Source organism: Sceloporus undulatus, chromosome 1, assembly GCF_019175285.1.
Source record: "Sceloporus undulatus isolate JIND9_A2432 ecotype Alabama chromosome 1, SceUnd_v1.1, whole genome shotgun sequence".
Lineage (NCBI taxonomy): Eukaryota > Metazoa > Chordata > Lepidosauria > Squamata > Phrynosomatidae > Sceloporus > Sceloporus undulatus.
In genome coordinates, this window is record NC_056522.1 from 288,619,926 (window position 1) to 288,638,344 (window position 18,419).

At 40.8% G+C, this 18,419-nt stretch overlaps 1 protein-coding gene across 3 annotated transcripts in view; it reads right to left on the bottom strand.

Annotated features, from left to right (window-relative positions):
- Nucleotides 1–18,419, bottom strand: part of BBOX1 (gamma-butyrobetaine hydroxylase 1) — a 65,530-nt gene that overhangs the window by 38,749 nt on the left and 8,362 nt on the right. Inside the window, exons 1-3 of one of the 3 annotated variants that reach the window (XM_042446397.1) lie at nt 15,540–15,586; nt 13,746–14,216; nt 12,041–12,155 (exon numbers count right to left, since the gene is read on the bottom strand). In XM_042446397.1, coding sequence (XP_042302331.1) covers nt 12,041–12,155; nt 13,746–14,165 — 535 coding nt within the window. In that variant the 5' untranslated portion in view covers nt 14,166–14,216; nt 15,540–15,586. Of the gene's footprint in view, nt 1–12,040; nt 12,156–13,745; nt 14,220–15,539; nt 15,587–18,419 lie in introns of those variants that run through there. The other 2 variants (XM_042446406.1, XM_042446416.1) reach the window with 2 other exon arrangements.

Below are 18,419 nucleotides of genomic sequence, written 5' to 3' on the forward strand. Positions count from 1 at the left end.
AGGGAAAATGCAGAGGAAATGGCAATGTTAACACTAAAAAAAAATTAAGTAAAAAAATTAAACCAAAACAAAGGAAGCCATACTAGTCCATGAAAAAATAGCCTACAAAGGCCACAACTGGTCAACCAGAAACAACCAATATGTTACAAGAGTGTGACATCCCATGTTCTGGTCTGCTGCACCCCTCCTCTCTTCTGAAATCAGATTGATATTAAAGGGATGTTTTAGGCAGGTAACCAAGAAGACACCTCCAGTGCAGGAAACTAGCCATGCCACATAAGCACTTCCATGAGCACACTTGGAGATCCTGCTGGTTCAAGAATGGGGGAGGCCAGGGCACCTAGCTAGAATAAATAAATAAAGATCTATATAATTCCTTCATGATGGGTGATAGACTTGGTGATGGATGGGTGATAGGAGTGATGATGGGTGATAGACCTGGTGTTTACACATGAACAGAAGTTCCAGTTTACCTCCCTTTGGGAGTGAGATTATTTTGTCCAGGGACATTCATGGTGATTGTCTAGACATTTACTGACTTCCAATTCTATTCTTTCCTCCTAGGAACTTCATCTTAACCCCCAAAACTTCCCCAGAGTATGTTTTACCCTATAAAGTATACCTTTGCTAAATTGGGACTACCAATTTGATCTTGTTTTGAAGTCAGACAGGAACTCTGTCTGTATCTTACCTGACCCCACAGCTATTGTTGGCCAACTCAGATACACGGTCAACATGCTGAGACACTTTCCGTTCATAACCTTCGGACTAGAACCTCTGTTTCTGGAATCAGGTACAATATCACCCTCTGAATCTTGAAAATCACTATCCACTACCACATTTAAAATTGCTAGTTCTTGTATATATGTGTGTGTATGTTTTTGTATTAAAGGTGATTTCCCCTTTTGCTGTTATAAATAAGACTACATTTGGACCTTGCATTCTGAAGTTGTTTCTCAGAACCAGTATACACAGGGATGATTCCTGCTTCTAGCTACCCAAATCCCTCTCAGCAGCTTCACTTGAGCTAATAAAATTCCTCCTATTGGTTGTGGGTGCCCTCTGGGACCCTGGCATTTTGGATAATAAGTGTGCAACATTTTAACCGCATCTTGATTAGGCCAAACAAAACAAAGAGTCAGTGTCATGATTTGAGCATGGGACTACGACTGGCCACAGAAATCCACTGGGTGACCTTGGACATGTCACATGCTCTCAGCCTCAAAAGGCAAAGGTAAACCTCCCTCTGAACAAACCTAGCCAAGAAGAACCTGTGACAAGTTTGCCTTAAAATAAATAAATAAAACTTATATTTTTACCCCACTTTTTGTGAAAACAATCAAAGCAGCTTACAATGTTAAAAGAATACACCAAATATACAAAATATCCCCCCCGTAAAAATAATTAAACAGTTTAAGGCTAAAATTACATGAATAATTAAAACAATAACCGTGGGTAGAGTCATGGCTGAGTAATTTATTTTGGGATGGAACTCATCTGGCAGGCCATTGCACAGGCTGGGAGCAGTTGCAGAAAAAGCCTCTGGGAGGTCGCAGTCAATCTGGTCTTTATAGGCTATAGTAAGTTCCTCCCAGAGGACATAAGAGCATGGGGCGGATTGTATGCCTTAGGGTAACTGTAAGTTGGACATGAGTCAAAGGCACACAATAACAACATATAATCCTACTTTATATATCAACAACCAACAATAATACTATATTTAGAACTGCTTCTGAACTTTCCATCTCTGCATAGATACAACCTGGAAGATGAAAATTTGCCATCTCACCTGCACACCATACTCCCCCTATTTTTCTTGGAGAAATTCACAGCCAAGATACTACATTAAGGTTGTGCTGAGGTACACATTAACTGTGCTACATAACCCTTGCACTGAAGGGCAGGACCACGATAGAAGCTATGCATCTGAATACACAACCAAATGCAAACATGCTAAAAAGTGCAATGCACATCTATGAGCATTCTTGTGCAATGCACAACCATCTGCAATGGCACTATGTGTACAATTTGTGCTTCCACAACTTTGAATCTCTTTTCTTCTAGTCTGAATCCACTATTCCATGTCCTAGTCTCGGAAGCAGCAGTAAACAAAGTTGTTTCATTTTCAATATAATATCCTTTACAAACATGGCACTCCCAACAGATGGCCCTCCAGCCTTTGTTTAAAAACCTCCAGAGAAGGAGACTCCATCACACTCCTAGTCAGCATATTCCAATGTTAAACAGTTGTTACCATCAGGAAGTTCATCTTAATGTTGAAGTGGAATCTCTTTTCCTGTAGCTTGAATCCATTGCTCCAAGTCCTATTCTCTCGAACAACAGAAAATAAGCTTGCTTCATCCTCAATATGACATCCCTTCAAATATTTAAACATGGCTATCATGTCACCCCATAACCTTCTCTTTTCCAGCCTCTGTTTAGAGACCTCTAAGGAAGGAGACTCCACCACTCTCTGAGGGAGTGTGTCCCACTGTCAAACAGCTCTTACTGTCAGGAAGTTCTTCCTAATGTTGAGGTGAAATCTCTCTTCCTGCAGCTTGCATCCACTGCTCTGCGTTCTAGTCTCTGGAGCAGCAGAAAACAAGCTATCTCCCTCCTCAATGTGACATCCCTTCAAGTATTTAAACAGGGCTATCATATCACCTCTTAACCTTCTCTTCTCCAGGCTAAATATACCCAGCTCCCTAAGCCACTCCTCATAGGCCATGGTTTCCAGACCCTTCACCATTTTGGTTGTTCTCCTCTGGATATACTCCAGTTTGTTGACATCTTTCCTGAATGGTGGCTCCCAAAACCAGACACAATCTTCCAGGAAAGGTCTGAGCAAAGCAGAGCAGAGCGGTACGATTACTTCCTTGATCTTGGCACTATAGTCATATTGATGCAGCCTCAAATTGCTAGACTACACATTCAAACCATAGTAAAGATAAAAATACAGCATACCCCACTGAAAAAGCCTTCTGACACCAGCAATTAAAAGCTGATGGACTGTTTAAATAAAAAGGTATTTTTCTACCAACAAAAAAGAGCAGAGAGGTGGACAAGACTAGCCTCTTTGTGGGGGGAATTCCACAGCCTTGCAGCAGTCACTAAGGAGGTCCTCATAAGGTCCCATACCTGAACCAGACTTGCTTGAGAGGGTAGTGGGCCCAAGTGAAAGCCCTCCCTCATATGGCCTTTCAGAAATATACTGATGCATGTATATGTAATAAATGCAAAAATAGTACATATAATTAATGCATAAATAAACACAGAATATTATGGCTCAGTGAAGAACACTGGTCTTGTGATGGTCCTGGGGCAAGTTCCATCCCTGAGGAAATAGATTATGATCTACATGGCTGTCAAACTTAATAAGAAGAAGGCAAATATGGAAAGAATGTGTTTGTGAGAATGGGTGCTGAAAACATCCTTCTTTGAGTGACTGGGAATATACTGGTCTTTCAGCGTTCTCCACACACACACACACACACGTTGTTTTATGCCTTCAAGTTGTTTCTGACTTATGGGGACCCTAAGGTGAACCTATCATGGGGTTTTCTGGCCAAGATTTGTTTAGAGGAGGTTTGCCAATGCCTTCCCCTGTGGCTGAGAGAGTGTGACTTGAGTAGGTTTCATGGCTGAGTGGGAAAATTTATACCTCACCCTTCAGCAAAAAAACGCTCCTCAGAATTTACAAATTGTTACTCTGACAATTCCCTGCTCTCAGGCTTACAATCTAAAAACCTCGAAACACAATGATAAAGAGATGGCAGTGCTGCTCTCTCAGTGGCAGCTGGTATTGAGGAAGAGTCTTTCATCAATTGTTGGGCCTAGACATGATGGAGTCTGACATGATGCCTCTCCATCTCCTCTGGTTCAACAAGGAGCTCATCAGGGGATCTCAATATTATACTGATTTGTTTAATACTACTATATTATGATTCTTTATAAATACAATTATAAATAAATATCCAAACTCCCAAGCCTTTGAGTTAGGAGTTTGTGGGACCAGTATATTGTGGTGTCTAGTAATATAACATATGGAAATTAATTTCAATGAGTCTGTTTATTTGCTTCAAAATATACAATCCACTTTGAAGTTTGCTACATTTCTAAAAGCAGGGAACAGAAACTTAAAAAAATATAAATATACAAATTTGAAGCATTAACAAGAATCCAGTCATAAGAATTGAATCACTAACTCGTTCCAACAACAGGAGGAAAATACTGCTCAAATAAACATCCATTAAAACTTGCCTAAACAAAAATGTTTTTACTGCACTCCTAGGTGGGCCAAGTTCTTTGACCTGGCAAATCTCAGATGTTAAAAAGATTCCCTAGTCACAGCCTCAAAGCTGAAAATGCTTGGTTTAGCTGTTACCGACAGTATTACTTGTGATGAAGATGCCATTTGCAACTGAGACCTGTTGAGTATTCCTCAGTGACTGAAAAAAATTGTTGGAGGTGATCTATGAGTCAGGCCATACAGCTTGTCTCTAAGGACTGGTCAAAGCTCTACAGTGTTTCAGACAAAGATCCTTCCTAACTCCTATCTGGCTACACTAGAGATTCATATAGGAGTAGGAGCTTTTTCATAGGCTTTGTACCCCAAGACATATAGGATTTTAGAGAGAAAACAAACATCTTGAACTAACTGCAGAACCAGCTCGGCAACCACTGAAATGTTTGTAATAGTGGAGTTATATGCTTCAAACTGTTAACACATAACAAAGAGTTTCCAACTCAATTCAATGTGAAATAAAGTTTTGGTTCCAATTGGGAAGTTACAAGGGCATGCACAGTCATCTCAGACTCCCCCCCCCCCCAAGAAATTAAGGAACTGGTGCATAAACCAAAGCTGATAATATGAATACTGGCCATAGAAAAAGATCTAGCTTCATAAACTCTTCCAAGCTGCAAATCTGCAGCTTCCAGAGAAATGCCTCTTCATATAAAACTTCCTTCCTTAGCTCTGCAACCTTTCACAATAAATGAAGCTAACAGCTTGAATAATTTCCATCACAAGTTTCTAGAATTCTGCAAATACTCTTCTACAGCATGGACAATTATTACCAACATGGATGTGAAGCTAACAGCTTTTAGTGTATGTATATATGTATGTATGAAAGAACTAGAAAAGATTCTAAAATGTAGAGATATACAACTGAGCACAAAAGTTAGAATCATACAAGCCATTGTATTCCCTATTACCATGCATGGATGTGACAGCTGGACAGTTAAGAAAGAAGATAGGAAGAAAATCCATTCATTTTAGATGTGGTGCTGGAGAAGAGTGCTCAGGATTCCATGGACTGCCAAAAAGACCATTTCAGCAGTGTAGATTCAACTCAGGTCTCTTTGCTGTGTGTTTGCCTTGGATTAGGACTAACCAGAAATTCAAACAATGAATAGCTGATATGCTGAAAATATCTAAGAGCTGGCATTGATGCCATCAAATGAGACAAATATTTTCTCATTAAAGTTGAATAAAACAGGGATGGTGTCCTATGTTCTCAGTTATAAAAGTGAGTGTAACTATGTGTGAACAAGCATACTTAAAAATATGGGAGTATACTTATCAAATTTGCAGATGTCACCAAATTAGGAAGAGTAGCTAATAATCCAAAGGACAGGATCAAAGTTCAAAATGACCTGAATAGACTAGAAAGATGGGCCAAAGTTAATAAAATGAAATTCAACACGGAGAAATGTACGGTTCTGCAGTAAGGGCAGAAAAATGAAAGGCACAGATATAGGATGGGAGACACCTGGCTGAACAAGACCACATATGAAAGGGATCTAGGAGTCCAAGTAGACCACAAGTTGAACATGAGTCAACAGTGCGATGTGGCAGCTAAAAAGGCCAATGCAATTTTAGGCTGCATCAATAGAAGTATAGTGTCTAGATCAAGGAAAATAGTGTCATTCTACTCTGCTTTGATCAGGCCCCACCTGGAATACTGTGTCCAGTTCTAGGCACCATAGTACAAAAAGGATGTGGAGAAACTAGTGTGTCCAAAGGAGGGCAACTAAAATGATGAAGGGTCTGGAAACCATGCCCTATAAGGAATGACTTAGGGAGCTGGGTATGTTTAACCTGGAAAAGAGAAGGTTAAGATGTGATGTGTGATAGCCCTGTTTAAACTAACATAGTTGTCTTTCTCCATCCATCAATTTGTGCAAGTTTTCACTGAACAACAAAGAATATTATTCAATTTTTAAAATGAAAATCAAGAATAACTGCATCTTGAAAATCTATTAAGTATAAGTGCTAAAAAGGGATTGCCTTCTCTGCCAGCATTTGCTGGTGGTAAACCAGCCCACTCAGATCATTCATTATTCTGTCATTTCAGTATGGTGCATTGTTTCCACTATTTAACAACACTCAGGATAATTTCCCCTGCTGCAGGATAGGATTGAAGGCCATGAATTATGAAAATGAAATTGCTAAAACATTCTAAAAAGGCAGGCCATGAATGCTCTGACAGACTTCTTCCAATGCAGCTCTAAAATAGCTGCATTGAAAAACGTGTTTATTTTTCAAACCATTTGCAGGAAATTTTAATAGCTCAGATTTCAGAAGGAGGTCCAGTAGTGCCCATTCATGTCTTTCAAAACCGATTTTGTTAGTACTGATGAAAAACAGACCTATGGGCTACGAAGGAGGGGAAAAAAATCTTGCCAGAACACTGCATGGTCCATGGACTTATCAATGAGCTATATATAGCGCTTTTCACATTCTTCAAGAACGTGTCATTCATTAGATAAACTGATTATATCTAGGCTTTTTCCTTTCTAGATGGTATCTACCTGATTAGAGAAGACAGGAAAAAAAAAACCTAGCATGTCAGACAGAAAGCCCCGTGTTCTATGCAAACTAGTAAATATGCTTCTTAATATACAGGGAGGTGTTTTCCCATTGGAGAGTGAATTCAAATATATGGTTTTCGTACCATTGGTTTGATGGAGCTAGTCTTTCATTTCTGCTGATTGCCTGTGTTAGGCTACTGCCACACTGCACAATTAATGTGGTCTGACACCACTTTAACTGTCATGGCTCCATCCTATGGAATTTTGGGATTCATAGTTTGTTGTGACACCAGAGCTCTCTGACAGAAGAGGTTACATATCTCACAAAACTACAAACTACAGGGTTCCATAACACTGAACTATGGCACAGTGTCAAACTGCATTAATTCTTCTCTGTAGATGCAGTCTTAGCTCTATGCAAATGAGCAGAACAAAGACCCTGATGTCCTACCTGTAGAGACAGGATAAGTGCCCTGGGTTTGCCTAACACATCAAGGCTATGCAGGTCTATACCATCTGAATTCTCACAAAGCCTAAGATTTGGCCAGTGAGCTTCCAAGACTTTCTTTTATTAAGATGTTTGGCCTATATCAAAAAGGATATCGGGGTAGCATACAGTAATACCAGTTTAAGCAATAAAATTAATTTAACATTTAAAACAATAAAATATACATTAAACAGTTAAAAATGTGTTTTTAAGCTGTACAGTGGACCATTTGTATCCACTGGGGGTTGGTTCCAGGACCTCCTCCAATGGACACCAAAATCCATGGATACTAAAGTCCCATTAAATACAGTAGCATAGTAAATGGTATCTCTTATATAAAATAGCAAAATCAATGTTTGCTTTGTGCAAGAGAAGTATGCCTAGCCTGTCAGTTTTGGAGTTATTGTGAAAAATTGCTGGGCACTAGTGTATTACTAGTGTTAATTCCCTTCAGTGAAGAAGTCCACTTGCCACTGCTGTGTTCAGATGAAATGGATTACAGTTGGCCCTCCATCTTTGCAGGGGATCCATTCCAGCCCCCCCCCCTGTGAAAATGGAGGCTTGCGCATATTCAAGCGTCATAGGTTTGAATGGGGCACACACCATTAGAAATAGCAGAGATCCGTGGATAGTTGAGGCCGTGGATCTGAGATCTGTGAGTTAGGAGGGGCAACTGCACTTATTCAACACATCAGAAATATCTCAACTGCAAGATAGACACAACTAATCTGCATGCATCAGACTCTATCAGACCAAAAGCAAACCAGGTGAAAGTGATGAAGTCCTTTATGTGGGATCTCTCAGACTGCCAGACGATTGTATGAATCTGAAAAATTATATATAATATTGTTGAAATGACTTAACAAATTTATTTTTTGTATAAGAACTTGGATACAATTTCAGTAAGTTTGTACATTTGTTTAATAAAAATAAATTTAAAACATGAATCTGAAAAATTAGGGGTTTTTTGTACCACTTCTTCTGTTCATAACCTGAATTCAGTATTTGGCACAGTTGATTCAAACAATGTGCTGACAACAAGTTAGGAATCACTATGCAGAGGTGTGCTGATCTATGACCATAATAATGATGAACTGAACTATGCACAGAATTTTTGTGTGTCTGCCATCCCTTGAAATGACAATATGAATTGGTTCTTCTTATACCTTCTAACCCAGGCCTGGATCCAACTGATACAGTCACTGATGGAACTACAGTCATTGGCAGAAATGGATCTGGGCAAACTCAGCTCCTTACTGCAGCTCCCTCTATGCCATGCATCCAAAGAAAACAAACCAAACCTGCAATACCCATCTATGCTGGACAAAGAAACCCACAAGAGAAACCCACCAGAGCCATTTTCAAACTGGTGCTAAAGGCTTCAGTGAGGACAGGAAATCGTGGTGTCAGGATTCCACTGGCGTTGCAGCAATGTAATGCTGGATTTGGCCTCCAATTTCCAACATCTCTTTATGGCTGTCTGAACATTCATTCATTCATAGCATGGTAGACTGAGTTTCCATCACTGGGAATTTATTTTCCCCATACAGCCCTAAGAATCCCTCTGCCAGCAAGGAACTCATAGTCTAAAAAAATAACTTTTCCAAGAGATGAATATCCCATGAGGATTCCAAACACACAAGTTATCAAAGAATACAAATTAAGCCTCCCCCTGAATGATGGTTCTCCAAACATGATTACCTTGATCCAGAAAAACAGCTTACAAATGTTCCCAATCATCCTTCAGCCTCCTCCAGCTCCAACAGCATTTCCCCAAACATGATCTGAAATACTCTCCAGGAAAACCTGGTAGGAGTTGATAGTTATAGCAAGTGGGGCTTCTCCTCTGCCACCCTACACATCTAAGTACAGTCCTCAGCAGGTGTATTTTCTTCTTAGTGAGGCTTTCAGCAGTAGAAAGAGTTAAATGTTGAGATACCAACAGTCTTTCATGCAGCTCAGGTTCTTCCTGCTGCTGTTTTTTTAAATTTTGTGACAGGCCATACATAAACAGTCTCTCTTCTAGAAAAGACTGCAGAATGGCCTGGCAGGAGGTGACAGTTACAGAAGATGGGACTTCTCCACAGCTATTCAATTGCAGTTCTAAGCACAGCTGCTGTCTTTCTGGCAGCAGACCATGAAAGTAATCTACAAAAAATAATACTGTGGTGCCAGGAAGCAGCCTCTGAGTAATCTTGCTATGTGAATGCAGAAATAAAAAGCAAATATTTTTTAATTCTGTTCCCCCTCCCCCTTTATAGTTTTGGACATTTCAAAATCCCCTCTGTGTAATGACATACATATATCTTAAGAGATCTTATTTAAAGAATAGGACCTTCAAAGCCCTATACAGTCAGAATGCAGTGAAGGGTTGGGCAACCTATAGCCTTTGATCTGATCTCCAATGGCCTTCAGCCTAAGTTTTAAAGGCCTCTGCAAGTGACCACTGCATATCTCTCCAAGTGTAATCTATCTCTTCCTTAGCAGCCCAACAGGTGGAGAGGGAGAGGGAGAAACAGAGGGAAAGACACAAAGGAGTTGTCACAGTTATTTTTAGGTTTTGCCCTGCTCACTGTCAGATTCTGACAGGTTACCCACAAGTGAATACTGTCCTTGACAGAAAAAAATTATTCATTTTTTTTGTCATTATTTTTATTCACCAAGGTGAAGCTGCTTTGTGTTTGATGTATCAGAAAAAGTCAGGGCATTGACACCAAGAATCAATCAATCAATCTTCTTTCAGTTTGTATCATTTTTTAATACTGTTTGGCTTATAATTTGCCTTTTTACTTCCAAAATTGTAAATGGAAATGTCTGTTTTATGGAAAGTCCATATAAATATTGAGCTCACATAAAGTAATATATACATAACAAACATGTCATACAATCACAGTCCTAAGTTGATCCTACTTCACAATTTCTTCTTATCTGGAGTATTACTTGGGCCTTGTCTTGCCTCCCAAAACTGATTTGGCGCAGAAGTGGAACAGGGATAAACCACAGGTTGCACGAGGCCCTCACCCTTCCAATTTGGAAGTAAAACCTCACCTAAAACAGTTTATCATTTAAGTTTCACAACTTCCCCAAACACAACTGCAGTCCAGAAATAGACAATGTCCTGTTCAGAGCAAACTAGAGGGAAAATTCTGGAACAATTTTTGGTTGCAAATGCCCTGTGTGCCTTGCTACAGCGATGGCAATATACTTGTGAAAACTGGAATCCAACAATTGCAGTTGCCCACCCCTGAGTTAGAGTCTTCCTTCAAGGGAACTTTTCATACTTTTCAGAATGACATGTCTGCTGAGGCACATTTGGATCACAGGATCTTTTCATGCCAGAGAAAAGATCTCTGGGGCATGATCTGCTATGTAGATTAATTTTTGCTTTGTTTCTGCAGGACACAAGACAAATGTGTTGGGTTTCATCATCATCACAGCATATAATTAGGATTGCATGCTAGGAAACAACAAAAAATATCTGATCATTTAGACTAGAGGGGAAGATCAATAGTTATGGCTGTCTTTCAGAGAATCGAGGGTGAATGGCCTTTCAGAGAAACATAGATAATCATAATATCATGGCCTTTCAGAGAAATCATAATAATCTTCTTACTGAGGAACCTTGGATAAAGTTCCAAATAACCCAGGACCCTTTGCAAAACTGCTTTATGATGTTTCACATTAATGGGCTGGATGCAAGATTTCATATGTCACACTGATTTTTTTTTCATTTTTAAAATGATACATTTGCTATGTTCCCCTGATGCAGTGCCTTTCATACAGAAACAAACAATCCAGATTTCTAATGGTATGTTGTACTAGGCTGTATAACAATTATTTATTTGTAAGATAAGAACCATATGCCATCATAAAATTACAAATCACAGGCACCATCAGATAAACGGAGCTAAACCTGATAGAGTTCTTGGTGTATTTTTCAGAATGATAATTTTAGTGCTGAATAAATTAAAACTATAGACCTCTTCAAATTCTCATTGAAACGACACAGAACGTAAAGGTTTTAAATCTGACTCCATATCTTTTATTATTATATCTCTCTGGAAGCATTTAGAACAGGGGTTGGCAGCAATGCTTAATTCTTTTACTTTTACTTTAGTTCGAGTTCACTTTATGCATCTAACAAAGCAATTGCCTTATCTAAAATGATGTGTTTCCCTTAAAAGTGGCAAAGCTGGCCCTAAACACCTAGTGGGGAGTGAATTACTGGGGGGGCGCTGGTGTGGCTGCACTTTCCCTAAACCAGATTTGGAATATATGTCTGGAATAATAAAGTACCCACAATAGCGAAGTGGGTTAAAGTACCGTATATAGGATCATCAAGATGTACATCTCCATAGAGTTCTTTGTTCTTTCATGAACCTCCAGGTTTCTTGTAAAGATATAGGTTTCCATTTCTTTTATTCAAGGGCGTGGACATGGGGTCTTCTTGCTTCATATTAACGGTTCAACCTCTTTAAAAATAATTAGTCCATGCTATTAAAAACTATAGTTGACTAAATACCCTGAATACACCAAATCTTTGGAAGGTAGGCCACCAGAGAATACCAGGTAATGCAGACTATATTCAGAGGAAGACAAATCTCCTGTGAGTATTCCTTGTGGAAGAAAACCCTGTGAAATTCATAGAATAACCACATGTCAACAGACAACTTGAAGGTACATACCTTCAAACTTTCAGCTGCCTCAGTACAAATCACTGAGATGGTGATGACTCCTTACCTGATAAAAACAACTCTTCTTGAACATTTGCTCTTGCTTGTTCAGAAAAACATCTTTCTTTCAGCCATTCAGCCTCAAATTCACTGGTGTGGTCATCTGGCCATATAATGCATACCTTAATGTACAAAGCAAAAAGAAAACTCTGTTGAACGAACAGAGGGAAGTATTTTTTTCACTTATTCCTCTTCCTTCTTCAGTTCCACTTCCCTGCTGTTCCACAAAGCCCTTTTCAAGGGACTTGGGGGGGGGCAGGGATTGGCAAGCATCACTTCCTTCTCCTTTTAACCAGTAGAAAAGCTCAAGTCACTCAAAAGCCTCTTGCTGAGGGAAGGAGCCTTTCTACTTGTGGAAGAATCCAACTGAATGTACAGGTACAAAGTCTTTGTACAAAGCACCCAACATTTCTAACCAGTCCTAGGCACACCTGCTCTAAAGTCAGTCCCACTGTGCTCAGTGACACTTATTCAACACCCAGTTAAGTGCAATGTGAAAAGATGGCAACCTGTGACCCCTGGGCTAATTTTAAAAACTTTCTACAAGTGATCAGTTCAAACCCCTCCAAGCACCACCTGGCTCTACCTAAGTGGCTCTCTTGTGAGGAAAGAGAGAGGACAAATAGAACAGTGAATGGAATATATATACAGAAAGAGGGAGATGCTATTCTGCCTTGGCTGCATCCACGCTGCAGAAATAATCCAGTTTGACACCACTTTAACTGTCACTGCTCTGGTGCAACAACAAACTACCATTCCCAGAATTCCATAGCATTGAGCCATGACAGTTAAAGTGGTGTCAAACTGGATTATTTCTGCAGTGTGGATACAGCCACAGTCATACAATTTTGTACCATATTAACTATTCCATCCTATGGAACAGGAGTTGTAGTTTAGTGAAATACTCATAATTCCCTGCTAGAGAGCTCTAGTGCACACCCTTGAATTATAGCAGTACGGTTCTCCAGAAGAAAATTCTAAATATCTCACCCGAGTATAGATCCCAGGATTCTATAGATGGATCCATGGCAGTTAGAGTACAGTGAGCCTCCCAAATCCATGGATTCTTTATTCACAGATTCAAGCATCCATGGCTTGAAAATATTTAAAAAATATATAAATTCCAAAAGGCAAACCTTGATTTTGCCATTTTATACATAAGTAATACCATTTTACTACGCTATTGTATTTAATGGCACTTGAGCATTTTAGTATCCACACAGGAGGTCCTGGAACCAAACCCCAGCTATACCAAGGTTCCACTATGGTATCAAACTGTTGTGACTATATAGTGGAGGAGGTGAGTGGGGGCAGACTGAAAAGTAAGAAAAGAGGAAACAGCTCATTTACTCCTGGTTCTGTCCCTCTCTACCACTAGGTGCTGCCAAAAGCTTGTACAAGTTACTTTTTGAGTTATAGTTCTCAAAATTCTCAAGCCAGCATGGCTACGGAACAATTCTGAGAGTTGTAAGACAGAAGTTATTGCTGCAAACTCTGACTCTACCAACTGCCAGTATACATATCCTGAGAGATTACTCTGGAGGGAATGAATCCTTTGACAGAAGGCCTATACACCTTGGTGTGTAGGATTAGACCCTAAAACCATTTTATGCTGGCACATAAAAGAGAAACATATTATATGGGCTCAAATTAAAATACAAGAGTGTGAAAACAATAGCTTCAAAACGCATGCACATACACATACAGTTTACCTTTTTCCTTTCTGTCATGCCAACGTATTTGGCCCAAATATTGACATCTAGATTCTCAAGAAGCAGTTTGCGTGCTTTAGCAGAATGTAAAAAACAGTCAGGGCATTGGCAGTTGTCTCGTAACCACACAGAAGGATAAAGGCTTTTACTCCCATCTTCCCAGTGAACACAGATAAACTGATTTGCCTCCAGAGTTTCCACATTCTGGATGGCTGCGCTCACGCCAAAGGCCTGAACTGGTTGTGCTATCCTAGATGAATGTTGCCAAGGCCTCCCGCTCAGAGAGAAATGCCTTCGATGATTGAACTTGCCCTTTTGTGCTTGCAGCAGGGTCCGAGAACAATCTTGATGGATCTTCGGTCTTAACAAATATTTAGCAACTGCAGTCCACATCTTTGCCTTCTCTTGGTTGATCTTCATATGATAAAGGAATTAACTTCTGCTCTGATGACACCTCTATTCAGGTCAGGGCTGTAAGAAAAAAGCATGTTGAAAGGCTAGAAGGAAGAAAGATTCTGTTTAAAAAAAGTATTTCTTACACTCTTTCAGTATTATGTACTTTGTTGTTGTTATGTGCCTGCAGGTAAGTTCCGATTTATGGTGACCCTAAGACATCCCCATCAGAGGGTTTTACCTTGATCTCCAAAGTCATAGACCAACTTTCAAACCACTATGCTGTTAGCCATAGTGCATTTTTCTGAATTTTGTTGTGTGTGGTATTCCACATGACTCCAGATGGACCCTGCTTTGCAGCCCACCATAATCCCCAAAGCGGTGGGACATGAACACTCAAATGAGGTCAGCCTCATGGGACCTCTACAGAACAATACCCCTCGGACTAGCCTAACAGGTAGTTTGGGAGTTGCTAATGGAATCAATATCACCTCCAATAATCAGAAGAATAGGCAATGATAATCTAGATGTCTCACCTGATGAGATGGCTATCAAGTTGATAGCCTTCCCATTTCCCTTGATTATTGCCAGACCAGATTGCCTCACCGCAGATAATTCAGCACCTTTTCCCAGGGGCTAATTTAGCCCTTAAAACCCCTGGAAAACTCCCCTCAGTGTGCTAGTTTAGAGTTCATGGGGACTCTACGTCACTGTAATCTCTAGTCTAGTTCCGGCACTTCCATTCAACCAATGCTCTTGGAACGGCCATGTCTCAACCTATTTCACCCAACTGGAGTCTGGAAGCAAGCCTCATCTATAGTAAGTATCATCTGTAGTGCTGCCTCAAATCTTTTCCAAGCTCACCCCTGATTTCCTGAGCCTTGAATGAACGAGTGTGTGATAGTGAAATGCTGTGTGATTTTCCCCCTTTAAATAAAATATACTTTAATTGGAGCATTCTGCCTCTGCATCATTTCCTAGATCCACCAGTCTGTTGGTATACAGGTGGAAGACAATTTCGTAAAGTCCTTGTGGCCGACTCCCTCTCAATTGGAGCCAATTAAAATTCCCCTACATAGATTTTGGCTACAATGCCACACTGGCTCTTTACACCATGTTGGCTACACTAGCCTCCATTTATTTGTTTTTAATGTTTTATTCAAGTGTTCTGGAATAAATATGTATTTTGTTATTGGGGGCATAGTATTGGTAATGAGTGCATGATATTGGTTTAAAGATGTCTAGCAGTACCATGATTTTGAAAGGCAAGAACCAAGCAGTTGTTGCAAAATCAAGCACTCTGAATACTATGAATCCTATAGAAAGATATTTTAGAGAGACTATACCCACTGTTGCCTCCCCCCTCACCTTATACCTTACAGCATGTGGTATTCAGCATACCTTACAGCACCTTGTATACAATATCAGGGATCTTGTAAGACCTTTGAATCTAATTGAGAGAAAAAAAGAAGTTGGCAGTACAGTTGACCCTTCCCTTATGTGGGCGCACTGTAAAACTTTTCTTAGGCGTAAGTATACTTCCCCAGATGCATGGAGTGAACCAGACTAACATGGCCGTGTCATTGAATTCTAGCAGCATGTGGTATCACATCTTGCAAATCTGACTCCTTGGGAATTCTGTTCAGCCCTTGGCTGCTTTGCCCATTCATTGTACTGTGAATCTGTAGACATTTAACTGCTATCTTAAAAATGAAAGATTTCTGTTTATTCAGCATGCTTTGGTAACAATATCTCACCACACTATTGGAACAGGCTCTCCTTTCCAGACCACATGAAATATAGCAAAAAATGCCGACCCAAATACTGATCACAATAAGCAAGCATGGCATAGTGGTCTGAGTGTTGAGTACAACTGTGGAGACCAGGGTTCCCAGATTGGCCATGAAACCCACTGGGTGATCTTGGGCAAGTCAGATGCTCTTAAGCTTTAGGGGAAGGCAAGGGCAAACCTCTTCTAAACAAATCTGCAGGGGAAAAACCATGATAGGCTCGTCTGAGGGTCACTATCAGTTGGAAAAAATTTGAAGGCGCACACACAAAAAAACCAACAACAGTAATAAAATAAATATATGGACATGAAATAAAATGTGTAGAAAATAATTCTGCACTGAACACCCACCCTGAATATGAGCATGTGCTCACATGTGCATGCATACACAAAGCCACTTTCATATACAAACACTTCCACTCAAACATATCCAGAGGAAGAAACATACAAGTATGCCCTCCCTTGAACTCTTGACAACTCCTGCTGCTTGCCTTAGACATGTTAGGCAGTTAGGGGATTTAAGATGGACAAGAAGTGTATAAATGAAATAGCTGAACAGTTTAGTAAGTTGTGCCTTCTCCATGCTGCTCTTTCTTATCACCTTCTTTCACAGTGGCTAATGCTGGTGGCTGGAGCAAGATAAGCCAACTAGACACTTCTGCATTGCCCTGTTTGCGATATGGAGACCTAGGCTCAGTGGTGGTCTGAAGTTCTGCTCATATTTACCTGGCCCAGAATACACGTCTATCTGCTTCTTAGGGTCTTTACAGACTGGCCTGAAAGGCCAGCCTGAGGGCAGAGTCGGGCGTCCTGACGATGCACACCTAACTCTGCCCCAGGGTGCCCTAATGCTGCACGCTGCTCCAGATGGCGCACGGCGTCATGGCATATCTTTGGCACTGCGTCCAGTGCTGCCGCAGCTATGGTGCCCTTTTGAAGGCACAAAAAGGAGTCGCTTTTTGCAGTTCCTTTTTGTGCCCTCAGAAGGCCGTCTTGGGGCCGCGGTATGAGGTTGCTCCAGCCCTGCTCTGGTTCAAAAAGGGGCAGTTGCAGGCTCCCCTCAAACTCCATTAACCAAAAGAGCAACAATTTATGTTTTTTAAAAAAATTAACTGAACAGGACAAGCTTGAAACATGGCTCATCCAGTGGCTTTCCAGGTACCAACTGTCCTGCTGTTGGTCACTCCTGGAAGAGCACATATTTATGATGCTAGTTTAAAGTTTAGATAGTGAGGGTGGTAATTATGTAGTTTTCCAAATGTTGTTGGAATGCAGCCCTCAGCATTCCTTACTAATTTCTGTTCTGGCTAGGGCTCCTGGTGCCTGCGATCCAACATCTGAAAAGCTGCATGGTTCCCACCCCTGGTTTATAGAAAGGACAATTTTTTCCTTGAAAAATTATTAGGTTGAACTTTATAGCATCCACTGATTCCAGTTAGCTGGGGTGGACAGAAGCTTTCATTTATTATTATTATTATTATTATTATTATTATTATTGGTTTTTTGTGGGGTTTTCAGGCTATGTGGCCATGTTCTAGAAAATTTTCTTTCTGACGTTTCGCCAGCATCTGTGGCTGGCATCTTCAGAGAATGCTTTGCCTGGAAAAAGTGGGTCTATATATACTGTGTGAGCCTGGGAATGCAGGAGTGATTTGCATGTGTATTGTTCTGTGCTGATGGATGGCCTCAGGCTGGGAGGCTAATGCAAAAGAGGATTAATGTCATTATCTGCTGGGAAAGGCCCTGATTCTGAATGGTTTCCCATTTGCATTTGCTGAGTCCTTATTTTGCTTCCTCAGGACTGGTAGCCAAATTTTGTTCACTTTAAGGGTTTCCTCTTTCCGGTTGAAACCCCTACCATGTCAGGATGCACAGGGAAGCCATTGAAATCCACAAATATCTGGATAATTTCAAGTTTTTTATGGATCAAGGCATAGCCTAAAATCCACAGGGCCATCTGAACAGCAGCACACATTCCAAACATACTTAGGATCTACATGTCTACATGTAGATGTCTACATCTACAGTTCCATCAGGGGCTAGCCTGAAGAAAGAGGCTCCTCCCTCCCTAACTGTCATCTTTCGGCCTCTGAGGGAGAGAGAAGGCTGGCTCAGTACCATCAGGGGCTAGCCTGAAGAAGGAGGCTCCTCCCTCCCTAACTGTCATCTTTCGGCATCTGAGGGAGAGAGAAGGCTGGCCCAGTACCATCAGGGGCTAGCCTGAAGAAGGAGGTTCCTCCCTCCCTAACTGTCATCTTTCGGCCTCTGAGGGAGAGAGTAGGCTGGCCCAGTTCCATCAGGGGCTAGCCTGAAGAAAGAGGCTCCTCCCTCCCTAACTGTCATCTTTCAGCCTCTGAGGGAGAGAGAAGGCTGGTCCAGTTCCATCAGGGGCTAGCCTGAAGAAAGAGGCTCCTGCCTCCCTAACTGTCATCTTTCGGCCTCTGAGGGAGAGAGTAGGCTGGCCCAGTTCCATCAGGGGCTAGCCTGAAGAA